This window comes from Astatotilapia calliptera, chromosome 10, assembly GCF_964374335.1.
Source record: "Astatotilapia calliptera chromosome 10, fAstCal68.1, whole genome shotgun sequence".
In the NCBI taxonomy this organism is placed as follows: Eukaryota; Metazoa; Chordata; class Actinopteri; order Cichliformes; family Cichlidae; genus Astatotilapia; species Astatotilapia calliptera.
Genome location: NC_137431.1, coordinates 20,057,738 through 20,074,864, shown reverse-complemented (window position 1 = coordinate 20,074,864; position 17,127 = coordinate 20,057,738). Strand labels below are relative to the sequence as shown.

Below are 17,127 nucleotides of genomic sequence, written 5' to 3'. Positions count from 1 at the left end.
TTACAAACACAAAGGCAGTGGTGTGGTGATTGGGAGTCTGAAAGCTTCACAATTATAGAGTTGTGAAGTTGAACAACCCAACAACGTCACACTGATAATTTGAAACAGATAATCTGTAGTTTAACACTATGGTAATTACCAAGAAGGCACTCAGGTTGGTTATACAGAGATGTGGTTCAGAGTATAAAGTAAAAAATGTAATGCTTAAGTGAGGAACCCAGATTCAGCCACTTCCTGCAGAAGTCTTTTCTGCAGCTTTCAAGAAAAACCATCAGCTTAGCTTCATCATGACAGCTGGCTGTAGGCGGATTCTAGGTTTGGTCTTGGCTATCTTCGGTTTTCTGGGGAGCATCATCACCTGTGCGGAGAGTTGGGTCAGAGTTGTGTTACATCAAGTGCAGCAGATATTCATATGAATTTTAGGTGATGATGCTGAGATCCATTCACTGAATTCCACCTTCATACCAACTTTAGAGTGTCCAATATAAAGACAGTATAAACAGTGTACTCTCGGTGTAGAGGATGGAAATCAACCATGACATATATACCTGTTTACACTGAACATATACTCACATATGTACTATGTCACCATATGTACTCGTATACACTGTATACATACCTACACTTGGATGTTTAGACCCACACTTTTAGATCAAATATTATTCACAAGTATATTAATGAAGTTTGTGCCACTTCTTGAATGAGCATATGTGATCAATACTGTCTGAAGTGTAGTGATTAGGAACAAAAAGTAACCTTTGATTGTATTATGGCCAGTGGTAACTAGTCCAAACAAAGAGTTAAATAAACTTGGTCCCACTAAGCTGCACCTGGGAGCCTATCCGCTGCCAGAAGGTGGTGAACCACCCATCTCTAACCCATGAAGTAAACAAATTTTGACCACCTGAGAGTGCACCGGGGACACTTTTTGCCTGTCTCCAGTTGCCAAAGTTGTGAAAAACCCTTCTTTAACAGATATAGTAGCCCACCCCTGGCAGCAAACCTGACAAAGCTGTCAGGAGGATTCATTTTTTTCTGTCTGCAGTATGTTTGATATCTGACTTTTGCCCTTAAAACTGTCAAAAGGACCCAATTAAAATGTTTGATGTTGGGAACAGCGCTCAGAGTTATGGAGTAATGCCAGAAAGTTATCTAACGCAAGGGGATGCATCCATTGCACTTTTGAATGTGTGTGACTGTTAGAAAGCACTTAAGAACAGAAAAAAGTGCTTGTGTGAATGAGTGAAAGAGGCATGTTGTCTGAAGCGCTTTGAGTGCTCTGGGAAAGTAGAAAAGAAGAATCAGTCCGCTTACCATTTCACAGATTTCTTGAAAAGTCTGTGTGGGTCATCCAATAAATAACTCCATATCTTTTTCAAATGATTAATTGATTGATTTTTTAAATCTGCTAATATCTAACATACAGATTTTCTGTATGAAATGTTCTTTTGGGGAGTGATTGGTCTTTATATGTAACTTTGCATGCATCAGTGAAGATGCAGTCAACTTCTCCTTTAATTATTACAAGCACCTAAAAACCACTTCCTGCCTGACTTTCATGCAGATAAATTACTGAGGCTCTCAAGAACACACCATCTTTCCTCTTTGAAGAGATCAGCAGATCTCATCACGATGGCTGACTGTAAGCTTCTGGGTTTGGTCTTGGCTATCATCGGCTTTTTGGGGAGCATCATCACTTGTGTGCTCCCCATGTGGAGAGTGACAGCCTTCATTGGTACCAACATCGTCACAGCTCAAGTAATCCATGAGGGCTTGTGGATGAGCTGTGTGGTCCAGAGTACGAGCCAGAAGCAGTGTAAGGTCTATGATTCGGAGTTGGCCTTATCTCAAGATTTGCAGGCTGCCCGAGCGCTCATCATCATCGCCATCCTGTTAGGGTTCTTTGGGATCCTGTTTGCTGTAGTTGGGTACAGGTGCAGTAACTGTATAATGCATCAAAGACAAAATAGCAATGTGACTATAGCTTCTGGGGTTATCGTCATCATTGCAGGTGTCTTGCTCCTAATCCCTGTAACTTGGACAGCCCACGCTATGATTAAGGATTTCTACAACCCACTCTGGTCCGCTTCTCAGAAGAGGGAGCTGGGATCATCGCTTTACATCGGCTGGGGCTCTGCAGGACTGCTGTTCCTGGGAGGAGGCCTCCTCTGCAGCTCCCGTCCTCGTATGAATGACACTGACTGTGAGGTTAGGTACTCCAACCATCGTGCTGTTTAAGTCCTACATTTAAATACAAAACTAATGAGAACAAGAAAAGTTTCATCTCCTGTTTTTCTCCTGAGTAAAACAACAAATTAGATATTTTATTTGTACGCTTTAGGAAAACTGTATTGCAGCAGAAATCACATCGTACTTCCGTCAATTAGGAAAGTAACATGATTCAAATAAGCAGCAATGTTTGCAGTACAAGTGTTTAACTTTACTGAAGTTTTTACTTCTTACTTTTTACTTGCATCCAGAATATATTGAGGGAACACAGTTCAGTGTTTTGAATCTCTTTGTGTGCTTAAAGAGATTCAAATACAACAAATTACAATACATTTTCTAAGATATTTTACACCATGATAGAGATTTAGTTCACATTTCTTTGTTGTTCATGCTGTGTAATATATATTATATAGGTTATTCTCACTGAGTTTTTTTCTGGGCTCTTTAGGAAATTCAAAGGATGTGCATTAGAAACTGCCATGAAATCTGACTGTGTAGTCAGTGATTAAAGTCTAGAAGTCTAGGCCTCATCTTTGACTGGTCTTTCTTTTTTTGTTGAATAGTTTTCTTCTGTTTTTTGTGTCTTTCTTATAATGTATATGTAATATGAAATTAAGGTAAACATTAGAAGCATGTAAGATCATGTGTTTGCTTTTTTAATCTTAGCATAGCCACTCTTTTTTTTTCAAGAGTATAATAAACAGAGTAAAAAGTAATTCGTGTTTTCAGTTTATGGAGTATTTCTTATATTTATGGGACTAGATGCGAATTAAATTGAAATCAGTTTAAAAATATATTCTGTGTTTTTATTGGTTTGTTTGTAGTACATGAATTTTAGTCTTTCTGTAATTAACTGGTTCAATATTAATGATCATGTCACAGATTTGCATTTTCTAGCTGAATAGTTTTCAGATTGTATTTGTTTTGTGTTTGTTGTAATGCATATGCAGCAAAAATTATCAAGCATTTTTACAAGCAGGTGATTTCATGTGTTGTTGTTTTTTATCATGGTGGGGGGTTTTGTCAAAAGGTGAAATAAAATGAGCGAACAAGTCTGTGTTTATAGACTTCTCCCTTTTTGAAAGACTAATGAGTTTTGTAGACTTTTTTTATTCAAGAATGAGATGAAAGATGAAAGACAACGCTACCACACTTAGCTCTTATTTCCAAGTTTTATTAGAACATACTTAGTTATTTTGTTTCGTGTTCAGCATCTATCGAACTTAATGCAATTTATGAAATTTCTTTTTTTTAAATTCTGTCACAAAGTTGAAGAGACTCAGCATTAAAAAATTCTACCAATTATGTCATGGTTCAGGTTTTATAGGGTTAGAATAATGGTTCAAATCTTTGGTTAAAACTACTCAATTTAAAATGGGTCCAAATGTCCAACACTTTTTACAGTTCTGGTAAATTTTATCACCCTGAATAAAGTCAAACACACAGTCATTTTTATTTCTTTTGATGTGTGATACAAAGGAGATGGAACCAAAAACCAGTGGTGATTAAACGAAGGAAACGAAAGCAATTATCGGAACATATAAACTTAATCAGATGGCAGTGATGACTGGAAAAGAACAAATGAGGAAAGTAAAAATTTAGAAAAACACACAGCCTGCAAAGTAAGCCAGAAAGGTCCAAACTCACACAGAGGGGAACAGTGGACCCGGCCCACTTAGAGCGCAAAGGCCAGGTCCTCAGGAGGATGCAGCCTCTGAATTTGGACACCCCCGCTGTTTCCGGCCGGACAGTAATAACAGTGACATTTAACTTATTTTATCCGATAAATAAACACTCTAAAATTACATTTTCTTGTATATGTATATATACATATATATATATATATATATATATATATATATATATATATATATATTTATTTGTGGAATAATGTAGTAAATTACCAGGGAAAAAATATGAATATCTGATTCCTCATGCTCCCCAGCAAATGTTAATCCCATCCCATTCATTTTAATTTTACTTGTATGTATTACACCCCCCACCCCCACCCCCAACAGCACTGACGCAGTCTGACCAGAAAGAGAGTACCAGTGTGTTTATTTGGTAGTTCAATGAAAGGCGTCAGTTAGTTAGGAGGGAGGAAAAGAATCAGCGTTCATGTTTGCAGTTTTGCCTTGTTATATTTTAAAAAAACACACACACAAACACCACATTTTAGGAATTATGTGTTGGTGTTTTCTTGTTTGTTTGTTTTGTTTTTGTTCTAATTGAACACTAAAGCGACCGCTCCAGCAGTGGCCAACGGCTCATTTACCCTTGGTGTAGTGGGTGATTTCAATTCCAAAACTTTTACTTTCATTATAATGATATGGGGAAGGGCTTGATTAAACACTTAACTTGCTAAAATTAGCTTTGGACTTTTAATCATATGTTAGTTTGTAGTTATTTTAACTAACAATATTTTTAGGAATTCACATTATGTACAAATGAAATGAAATGAAAATTTAAAAAGTAGTAATAATAATAAGAAGAAGAATAATAGCAATGACACAGAATATCTGCAAGGTGAAGCCTCGCAAGTGGGGGAAAATACAGGAACCACTATGAGGCCACTTCTTTTCCAGTTTAGAATATAATTTAGTGCCAGGTCTGATTATTAGTCTATTAAAGACACACAATCATCCTTTAATGATAAATCCTCAAAACAAAAATCGAATAAAAGTAAAGCCAAAGTAAGACGTCTTATTTTCTTTGTTACTTTTTCATTACTCTTCTCTTCTAGGCATAGCTTGAAATGAAAAAGTAAAGTGAGCATCAAACCATTGCTACAAACGTTTGTGGCATTTGCTGTTTGGACTGCGGTTATCTCTAAGCTGTTCTTTATATTTCAACCTACTTTCAGTGCTTTCAGGGTTTCTACGTAACCATGAAGTGAAGACGCAGTCAACTTCTCCTTTAATTATTACAAGCAACTAAAAAACCACTTCCTGCCTGACTCCTTTCATGCAGATAAATTACTGCAGCTCTCAAGAACACACATCGGCTGGGGCTCTGCAGGACTGCTGTTCCTGGGAGGAGGCCTCCTCTGCAGCTCCCGTCCTCGTATGAATGACAATGACTGTGAGGTTAGGTACTCCAACAGCTGCCCTGTGCAAGTCCTACTTTAAATGCACAACCCGCTATTGAGAACAAGAAAAAAGATTTTCACCTCCTTTGTGTGCCCCGGGTAAAACAACAAATTAGATATTTTATTTGTACGCTTAGGAAAATTGTATTGCAGCAGAAATCACATCATTTTCTGTCAATCAGGAAAGTAACATGATTCAAATAAGCAGCCATGTTTGCAGTACAAATGTTTAATCTAAGTTTTTACTTTTGCATATATATATCTATATATATCTATATATAGATCTATGTGTGTGTGTGTGTGTGTGTGTGTGTGTGTGTGTGTGTGTGTGTGTGTGTGTGTGTGTGTGTGTGTGTGTGTGTGTGTGTGTAAGAGAAACAAAAGGTAGTTTCAGACTCGGTCCAGCAGATGGCAGATATCTCTCTTAACTCAAATTGGTCGAATAAACGTTAGGTGATTACAGACATGGAAAATGAAGATAAAAAAAGAGGCGGGCATTCAGAGGTTTTTTTTACAGTTAGGAGGAGGGTTTCCAAACACCTGTGTTGTACCTCAAAGTGCTTTACAGTCAGAACGGTGCCTTAACGTCAGTGTGGCGCATCGCATACTTTTTTATTAAGAGGTGTATTTTATTTACTAGCTGTCAGCGATAAAGCCAATATCGACAATGTTCTTCTGTTGCCTACGAGGGCATTTTAGCAGACTTTTTGCGTTGGTTTTCTTCGTGCTTGCAGTTTTGGAAGCAACAGAGTTTGAGGGTCGACCCCAGAAGATGCGGGAGATTCGGGCAACCGTGGCTGATTTGGCCTGGCAGGGAAGGACCTACCTGGGCAGGCTAGTAGGGGAGCAGACTTTGCTGTCGGTGGAGAAGGTAGCTGCTATCTTTCTATATCTATCTATCTTAAAGAAAAACTATCTCTATATATTCATTGATTGATTTATTTATTCATTCATTCATTAATTTTGTATAGTTTTTCTTCAGGCTATGATTCTGTATTATTTTTTTCTCATTGTAGTTGGAATTATTTTTGTGTTTAATTCTTTATTCTGAGAATCAAGTTTTGATTTGTCTCTGTGTTTGTTTATCTTTCCCTCTTCGTGTCTGTTCCAGCGTGTTGCTTCTTCCTGTTTTATTTTGGCCGTCTTTTGTCTCTGGTGCTTTGTGCTAATAAGCAACTTCAGCAGAGTGTTCACTTGCACTTTGACATGTACTGTGTCCCTCGTGTGCTTTTCTAAGAAGAGTTATAGTTTAAAATTTTGTTGTTTTGACCTGCATTGTTACTTTACTGAGCAATACAGCTGCCTTCTAGTTTACCTTTTGCTTCTGAATGTTGCTGTTTGGGTCCAAGAATGGAAACAAAAAGGCCTTGGATTGTTTTTCAATTGATTGAGTCATTCATCCAGTTTATTTTGGATTAGTAAGGATAATAAAATTGAGAAAGAAAAAAAAAAGTAAGGATAATAAAAGTTTATCAATGTCGACATTAAGCCCACACACTTTTTTAAACAAACAAAGGGCCATCATTCAGGTAGGATTTCTCACTTTGCTCTGACTCCTACTCCCTGCTCTGGCATGTTTAGCTTACCTGGAGTCATGTGACTCAGTGGCACTGAGCAGGGCCATGTTGGCTGAAGGGAGTTGTAAATGGAACACTGCAAACATAATGTGTGCTGGAGAGAAAAAATTATACTTTGCCAAAATCACCAGTTTATATAAAGATGTGAAAAGACAACATGGTTTTTAAGAAATTTCCATTCCTGTTTTATCAGTGTCTCAGTGAAAAAAAGCAGAGGCAAACTGTGACCCCACTGCTAATGCATGGTGTGCATATATAGATTTAATGACTATGGACATTCCTAAATGGAATATCAGTAACCCCTCTTCATAGATAACTGTGTGTTTGTTTTGGCCCACAGTTACTGTATATGTCTAACAAGATCAAACTGACAATTCACATGAGTAGATGCTGTTTGATACACTGAGTAAATGCAAGCAATATGAGGTATAAATGAGGTAAATCTAGGCTGTAACTTACCATGTCTCCATCTGTCCACCCCCTTCTTTTTTTTTTTCTTTTTACTTCTATTAACCCCTGTTTCCCCACCTTCCAGGATTTCCTTCAGGTTATAGGTGTGGTTGCTGAAAGTGTGGCTAATCATCTAAATGCAGTACTACAGTACATCTTACAATTCCTGAAGGCTAATGAAATTCAAGGTAAGGATGTTTTTTTCTGATGGGCCAGTGACTAGAAAACTACAATGAAGTTTTAATTTTAGACATGCTCAAAAAGTGGCATTGCCCTTCACCTACCATTTACACTCACCAGGCTCTGGGGAGCAGATGCTTAGATAGCACCAACAAAGCATAGGCTGTATGTAAAGATGGAAGACTTGTTCCTTCTGCACAAAAGGGTAATTTAGACATTTCAGAAATAGCACTGCTATTGTGACTGGCAGAGGAAGGACTGTGTCCCCACAGCCTTTAACATTCACTTAGGCCTGTTGCTGCAGTATTGAATTTTCTTTGCTGTTTTGGAGCCTTACTTTTTTATAAAAAGAAAAGATTCAAGATTCAAACCCAGTATCCCAATGCACAGCAAATTGACTGAGCCCAGATTGTTGGGTTAGGCTCAAATCTACAAACAACATTCTCACTTGGATGTTTTTTCTGGTCTAGTTTTGTAAGAGCTGATGGAGAGCTGTGATGACTGCATCCTCTGTATGCTGGATTTTCAAACTGGTGCGGGTGAACGTTAGCAGGGGGTGAGGATGTAAGAATGAGTCTCAAAACAAATCATAAGCAAACAACAAAAAAAGTAATATTAAATGTAGAAAGTGATCTATAGTAAGATGTTCTGTTCAATGTAAAACTAAAGAAAAATCTTGGTGTTTCACTCCACCTGCTGATCGGACCTACCAGACTCGCATTCAGATGATTATTCCCAATAAATAATTGATTCAATTCAAATCATAGTGTGATGTGCTTTATAGGAAAGCTGTTAATAAACACACAATAAAGGATTATTATATTAAATGTCATTGCTTGTGTTTGTTGTCCACAGTTGATCTCCCCATCAGCAATGTCACCCCAGAAGGACTGATTTTTATTGCACAGTGGCTTCTCAAGGTTATTTTTTGGTACTGCTTAATTTCTCATGCCTTCCAGTTGATTGGTTGGTTGCTTATACGGCTGCTGAGACTCATGCTAAAGCTGCTGAGAGTCATGGTGACTTGCTTGCTTCCAGGCTGGTCGGGAAAATTGTTGGCCTGGAGGAGCAAGTTGAAATCCTGGCCAAAGTTGAAGGGGGAAATCAAATTGAAAAGAAAAGAAGAGCAGCCAAAAAAATTTATTGAAAGATTGAAATCCCCCAGCTTATCTTTACCCAAAAAGTGAATAGAAGGACGCAACATTCGGCCTTTGTAACGGAAAAGTGTTAAAACTGAGTTTATTTACTTGTGTTTTTGCTAATAGTTAATCATGCTTAATTCTGATCATAGTATAATGAAGAATAAATCTAATCAATATGAGGAGTAAGAATATGTTGTTTGAGTAATGAAATAATTTTGATGCCTTGCTTTTTCACCTAGATTGTGGGAGCATTGTTATGACTATAGTGCATCCTTGGCTCTTTCTTTGTGAGTGTGTAAGATTGTCAAATACACAGTCATAACACAGTCATAAAGAGAAAAAGTATGTTTATATGTGATTGAGCTATTGAGAAATCATGTTGAAGTAACCATTTTAATGAATGATTGAACTTTTCTTTAGTTAATCTGTCTGAAAGGTTATAGAGGGAACAAAAGGGTGTGGCTTATCTTTGGGACAATGTGAATGTCATGTGGGCTGATGGTGGGGTTAAAGAGGGGAAACGGAGATGAGAACAACATGTATAAAAATCCCATGCAGATAGAAGAAGTTGTTTTTTGTTGCAGTGTTGTTGAGTGGAGAATTAGAAGACCTTGGAATTCACAGTTAGGATTTTCTGCAAGAAACCCAGAAGATTTCACCTTCTTTTTCCAAACCACCATGGATTATAAATTGGATTGACTATTTTGGGGGTTTACTCTGCTCACTGCCACCATGTTGGATTGGAACTTCGAGGAAGTTTTGGGAACTTTGTACAGAGTTCTTTGAATGTGCATCAATCTGCCTGGTAAGGAAGAGACTCCATCTGTTGCTAAGGTGTTCTCTCTCTTCTCTTCTACAACAACATCAAGACCAGTAGTAGATATTTAGCAACATTTTAAACTTGATTATTTTTAAATTTCATAATCTTTTATACATTTTAAGATGATCAAGATGTTTTCATTGTTATTGTCTTGTTGAGCTGTTTATGTTACTCCAGCTAAAGTTGCTCAATTAAAAAAGCTTATCTGCAATTAAAGTTAATTTTATGAACGTTCCTTTTTTCGGGTTCTTTTCTTAAAAGTAAAGGTAAAACTTGTGAATGAGTACTAACATCATTTCAGGGTTCTGGGGCCTATTTTCCAGGCCACAAAAGTAAAACCTGGCAAACCATAGATCATTCGGGGGGAGCGAATGTTAATGGATGTGGCTGCTGATTAAATCGTACTGACAGTTGCTAGTGTTGTTGCATCATCTAGCAGACAGGGGGGTAGACATTTAGGCAATCTAACATTTACAGTTTCACGGTTTGCCAGGGCAAGCCGTGTGGGGTGTGAAAATCAGGACCCAAGATGCAGGCACTGACATTGATGGGATGAGTGAGCTTTTAATTATGAGTGAAGAAACTACTGACAAAAGTGGAGATGGCGAGGAAAGGAAGTAAGAAATAACCTAAACTGGAAAAACCTAACAAATGAAACTGAAGCCAAAACTCACGGGATGACATGCAGAGGAACACAGGAAGGAACGCACAGGAAACAGGGAGACTCGCGGAGACAATACAGACAAACCAGCAACAAGCAGAAGGAAACAACACACACTAACATAAGACACAGACCTTCACAATAAAACAGGAAACTGAGCACACATGCAAAGAGACAGACTCAGAGACATGGACTTTGTACAGAGACCTGACTACACTGGAACAGAAGGAACACACAGGCAGGGTAGACTAGGCACAGAACAGAGGGAGCACAGAGCAACATGAGGGGGCAAAGGGACCAAAACCTAGGACCTAGAAATTCAAAACCAAAACACCGACAGTAATAATGTGGCAAATAAATAATAAACAATTCAACTCACTGGATCACAGACCCCGGACCCATGACACAGAGAAAGTAAAATTAAAATGAATGGGATGGGATTAACATTTGCTGGGGAGCATGAGGAATCAGATATTCATATTTTTTCCCTGGTAATTTACTACATTATTCCACAAAGAATATATATATATATATATATATATATATATATATATATATATATATATATATATATATATATATATATATATATTATTCTTTTTTTTTTTTAAAGGTCAGTAACTTAAATCACTAGTCAAAAGAAAAACAGCAGTTCACAACTTACCCATGAGGGTTTTCTGTGGGCAACCGATAGAGGGCTTGCCCACAGAAAACCCTCATTGCCCCCTCTGTGGGTTAGAAGATGATATTTCTACCACTTGGGTCTACATGAGGGTTTTCTATGTGCAACCCATAGAGGGCTTGCTCACAGAAAACCCTCATAGGGCCCTGAAAGGGGAAAAACTGCTATTGGCCAAATGAAGTTGACTATTGTAGAGAAATTGAAAACACACCAAACCCCATCACTATATTTCCTGGAATATGAAGCCGAGCAAAGGGAGCTGATTCAAAACATTAGTAAAAGGAAGTTAACCTGGATACTTATGATATACTGTAAAAGAACTTAAGATAAAGTTATCAGGCTGCATTCCACTTACTAAGACAAACTCGTTTGATAAGATATGATGGCTGTTTTTTAAAATTTGTCGTTTGTTTTTAATAGTGAGCTCATGGCGCAGTGGTATAGAACCTTGCATAATATGTGAAAGAACCCTTTGAAGTCTCTTTCCCTGGAAGCAGACATAAAACCCTTGGGGGTTGTGCAAGAAATAGTATACTTCAAAGAAAATATGCAGGCAGCTGGGTTACCTAATGGCTTACCTGTTGTAACCCCTTGTGAATGAGGGAATAACTGAAAGTAGCTCTTCTTGTTCTTTAGTTGGTTTGTTTTTATTTTTTTAACAACATTCGGGCAGCCCACTGTGGGCCTTGGTACCGATGTGAAATGTAGGGCACATCCATGCCCTGCACTGTTAGACCCACAGTGGGGCTAGATCTGCTTAGTGTGGGCAGCCAACAGACAGCCTATACTATGGCCTCGCAACATTTCACTTTGATACTGTGATTTTGTGGATTATGTTTACTTGGATTTTCACTAAATGATTCTAGTAAAGCCACTGGTAAACATTGGCTAGGCACAATGGCATACTTAATAAAATGGGCGGCCACTTTATTAGCCACATAAGTGTGCCTTATAAATTTAACCAAAGGTGTATGCCAGTTTGCTGAAACACAGATAATTGGCTCAAAAATATTGGCATGTTTGTATATCCCATACTGTATATCCATTATCAAAATCCCAGAGAGTAGGCTGTTAACTATCAGTTCTTCCCAGCTGTTTCAATTGCGTAGCTGTGAATCACCATGGTAATGACATTTTGTGGAACTGGAAGGATGCAACTGTTAGAATTTCTCTGAAACATGCTTGGCACTCTGGCATAACAACTTATAATACTTGAGTAATTTAAATCTATGAGCATAATAAGAAGTTACTCTATAGATACAATGGGGCAAAAAAGTATTTAGTCAGCCACCAATTGTGCAAGTTCTCCCACTTAAAAAGATGTGAGAGAGATGACTTTGTCAAAGGGCCATATTCCCTACCTTTACAAACTAGTTTCTCCACCTAGCGAATCTCTTTTCCATAGGACCAAGATGAAATGGGAGTCACAACTCCACATGTGTCTTTCTGAGAGGAAGCTGTAGGGGCCATTAATTCGTCTTTTAGTTGTGCCAGACTTTCATTAATACAATTTAAAGTTTTCCACCTACTACACTACAGTAAAGAAAAAATGTTAAAATTATATCCAGATAAATGTGATGATAAATGTAATAGATGCTCACAGACACCTTGCAACCTTACTCACATGTTTTGAGCGTTCCCCAGGCTGTCTGAATTTTGGCATCAATTCTTCAAAACAATTTCAGATATATTAGGTATAAATCTAACTCCGACTCAACATATTGGTATTTTTGGCAAACCACCAAATAACCTTCGTATCACAGCTATCCAAAATAACCTTATTGCCTTTGCTTCTCTTATTGCCCGAAAAAGAATTTTGTTGTTGTGGAAATCATCTCAGCCACCGTTAAACAAAGTCTGGACTTCTAAAATTGGAGAAGATGCAAACAATTCTCCCTCAGACGCTCGTCGGATAGATTTTTTACTTACTGGAAACCATTACTTAAATACTTAGAAAAGTTACCAGCACCAGAAATCTTTTTGTAGTCCAACACATGACCGTGCACAAATTTTCCTGCTATTGCTGGCAGTACCACCTCATAAGAGTACTTCATTTAAGATATACCAGCATTATTAATTTGCTTTGACCGAGGAGCAAGCAGTCACCAATATTAATATTAACTAATGTTGATTAATGGTAATATTAATCTATAAGGATAAGTACTAGCACTTTATTAGCACTTTATTGTTGATTTTTGTTGTTGTTTGTTTTGTTTTTGTTTGTTTGTCTTTTGAACGGGTTAATCCATCTTTCTATAACATATTCATCTTTAAATTATTATGAGGGAGTGGGGGGTATTCATGCCATCTATGTTATTTACGTTTCTGAATGTTATAAAAAAAAGAGAAAGAAGAGACTATCTTTTCTATGTGTACCTATGTGCTTTATGACTGTCTGGCATTTGAAAAATAAAAATTGGGAAAAAAAAAAAAGATGAGAGAGGCCTGTAAATCACAATCAAGAAAATCACATTGTCTGATTTTTAAAGAATTTATTTGCAAATTATGGTGTAAAATAAGTATTTGGCCACTTACAAACAAGCAAGATTTCTGGCTCTCACAGACCTGTAACTTCTTCTTTTAGAGGATCCTCTGTCCTCCACGCCTTACCTTCTTCTTCTTCTGTATAGGGTTTACTGGCGGTTGGCAAACAGCAAAATGGTGCATTACCGCCACCAACTGGTATGGAGTGCGGACCGAAATGACAAAAAAAAAAATGGGTCTGCCTTAAAAACCAAAAAACAGCCTGATAACTTCCACTTACAGAGGTCGTGCGAAACAAATCAATCAAGTCCAACTTCACTTCCATATCGTCCAGCTCACTCGTTACCTGTATTAATGGCACCTGTTTGAACTCGTTATCAGTATAAAAGACACCTGTCCACAAGCTTAGTCACACTCCAAACTCCACTATGGCCAAGACCAAAGAGCTGTCGAAGGACACAAGAAACTAAATTGTAGAGGCTGGGAAGACTGAATCTGCAATAGGTAAACTCTGGGATCAATTATTAAAAAGTGGAAGACAACTGATAATTTCCTCAATCTGGGGCTCCACACAAGATCTCACCCCAGAGTGTCAAAAAGATCACAAGAATGGTGAGCAAAAATCCCAAAACCACACAGTGAATGACCTACAGAGACCTGGGACCAAAGTAACCAAGGTTACCAATAACACACTACACCGCCAGGGACTCAAATCCTGCAGTGCCAGACGTGTCCCCCTGCTTAAGCCAGTACATGTTCAAGCCCGTCTGCTAAAGAGCATTTGGATGATTCAGAAGAGGCTTGGGAGAATGTCATATGGTCAGATGAAATCAAAATAGAACGCTTTGGCCAAAACTCTACTTGCCGTGTTTGGAGGAGAAAGAATGCTGAGTTGCATCCAAAGAACACCATATCTACTTTGTAGCATGGGGGTGGAAACATCATGCTTTGGGGCTGTTTTTCTGCAAGGGGACCAGGATGACTGATGTGTAAAGGTAAATTCAAAACATTAGTAAAGTAATCCAGGCATGTGCAAAAACACCATCAAAAGTCAAATACAGCTTATTGAATAACACACTTCACACAGGTTTACTGAGATAAAAACCTCTTTAAACATTCTTCAGTTCTATGGAAACTAAAGGACGTGTTAGATAAGACACATCCTCAAATTTCCTTAGAACCCACTGTGATGTAAAAGAGAAACTTGGCAGAAAGAACAGCTTGGCTTGAAACCCAAAGTTGAGTTACCATACCACTTGCTGTGACTGACATATGAAGTCTTTCATTTTCTGCAGGCATTTGTGATCTTTGAGATTTAAAATATATGCCAAAACTCTGTCTACAGAAGCATATGTCGCAAAACTAAGTTAATCATTTTAGTATTTGAATGATGTCGCTATGACTAATAGTATGGGAGGAGATAGGTGCCAAAGCTGCAACTGATGTATCTAATATAGTGGCTGGGCACACCGGCATACATAATTATTAAAAACTTCAATGCTGAAAGCTTGAAGGTTGTTGCCTGCCATTGCTTTAAACATTTGAAATGTCTGAAGCTTTATTTTATTGACCCAGCTCAACTGCATTGTATTGTGAAAACATGTACCATGCATTAATGTAAAAGCAGAATGGGATGCACCGAATGAATCAGAAACTGGAGCTGCATTTGTTGAATTTGCTTTAAAAAATGTAAATAACACATAAATGGGACCAGAAGTGCCTGAAAAGCTGAAAAACCTTGGAGTTAAATAATCTTTCCTGGACAATGGAGCTGACTTAATGGCCTGCTTTATTAAGGATACTGATTAGTTTGTCAAAGCTGAACCTAATATAGTTGTTATCTGATAAACTTTCCCTGATAGAGGAAACAGACTTGCCTAATAAAGTAAACAGGTATAATAAACCTACACATTAACTTTCATTTGACCATTGTCTATCCAGACTTGAAAGCTGAGTTGAACAGCTTCCACAAACCAAACAACCTCTTTAACACTAATGGTAAAAGAAAATTACAACTGTTTAGCCTCCCAGAATGTTAAGTAGGAGCATGCAATCACTATTTTATACCAGCTGCAAAACTAATTGACAACTTCTAACAGAAAAATGAGATGTGGCTCCAGAATTCTGCACAGCACTCTATTACGCCCTTATAACTACATATTAAATGTAGAGTGGAGTACGCTCCCTTGGACTTGTTCGTGCTGGTATAGTTGCCATTATCATGTTGGAGTTTTCTGAAGGAGGAGTTGGTATACTGGCATCAGGAAGTTCAAGGCATCCAGCAAGTGCAGCTTTCAGGAGGTGAGTGATTATCACCTCCTGAAAGCTGAAGTGATTCACTTCCAAAGAATGGAAATGAATCACTTCAGCTCCTGTTCCGCTTTCTTTTTCTGTGCTCGTTTATTAATATGGGTCCTGTTCTTTCCTCTGAAAAAAGGAGCACTGCAACAAATTTCTGTAAAACCTGCAGCACAGTTTTACAGTAAGAAGGCTGTATTTTAAAAATCCAGTAGTATTCTGTAATCAGCAAAGCATGGGAGCTCTTGGAAGTTAATTTGATTGTTATGTGAAATATACAGTCTATTGAGGTTTTGCAGAAACTTGACCGCCTGTGACATTAACTTGTCAGCCATTGTGGACGTGTAAAAATAATACTGAAACATAGTGAGAAAGCAACTAACTCCATTGCAATATATTTCACACCTCAAACATTTAGTAAACAATTAAACAAATAAAAGTAAACTGCAACAAATTAGAGGTAAACTACTAACTCTTTTACACTACATCCACACCTACATGGGTAGTTTTGATAACGCAGCTTTCTCTATGTGTTTGGGCCTTTTGTCCACAAAAAACAGCATTTTGATTTACCGAAAACAGAGACTTTAAAAAAAACAAACAAACATTAAAAAAAACACTCCAGTCAGGTTGGAGATATTCGAAAACTCAGTTTTTGCGTTAACATGTGGACAAGGAATACGGTGTTCGTCATGCAACGTCAAAGGTATATGCCTTTTTTGGGGCAGGGGCGTTTGTGTGGGAGCCCCATTTATAAAAAAAAACAAAAAAACAAACACAGTCCATTATGTTAGCAGTGTCCAAGCTAGCATAATTCATTTATACACCCCGTCCCCCGTCCCCCAGGGCATGAAGCAGCAGATTGAGGCCCCAGAGTGCAAGAGCCCAAGGAGGACCATCACAGGGGCAACCGTGTCACACTCGGTTGAGGAGCTGAGTAGAGCCCCAGACGAGGGGTCACACAGCAGCCAGGGAGCAGAAGCCACAGGGGTCTGCAGTGACGTGCCCGCGGGCTCTGCCGACAGCCAGCTGTGCCAGAGTGTACTGAGCCCCAAGCAGGCAGCAGGAGTGAGCCGGTACATACCTGAGCGCCCAGCTCCAGACACCAAGAACCACCAACGCACCGACACCTGAGGGCATCAGCCACCAGCAGGGGGTGTGGTGGGGGGAGATAGGCCTCCATACCTTGGAGGGCCTGAGGTGGACCCGACCTGACATATAGACACAGACGTGCATTCCCATCCTCATGCACACATAAACAAATACTCGGCACTCACCCAACGTGGAGACAGACACAAAAAGAAACTGTACACACAATTACACTCCCTGAACATACTCTAGCCCCCAGCTCCCCCCCCCCCCCACCCCCAGGGGGGAAACCCACCTAGATCCAGAAGATGCTACCCATTTCCCCGGGGTGAAGACTCCCCCGGCCTCACAGTAGCAGGGTGGCCCCGCATCCCAGACAATCGGACGGCCAACTCCTCCTCTCCGCCCCTCTGCCCGGATGGCTAAC

At 38.7% G+C, this 17,127-nt stretch overlaps 1 protein-coding gene across 1 annotated transcript; it reads left to right on the top strand.

Annotated features, from left to right (window-relative positions):
* The first annotated feature begins 1,567 nt into the window (after positions 1 to 1,567).
* LOC113031184 (claudin-4-like) lies at positions 1,568 to 3,282 on the top strand. The gene has a single exon (XM_026183134.2). It carries the CDS (start codon positions 1,633 to 1,635, stop codon positions 2,236 to 2,238), a length of 606 nt encoding a protein of 201 aa, XP_026038919.1. The 5' UTR covers positions 1,568 to 1,632; the 3' UTR covers positions 2,239 to 3,282.
* Positions 3,283 to 17,127: the final 13,845 nt, after the last annotated feature.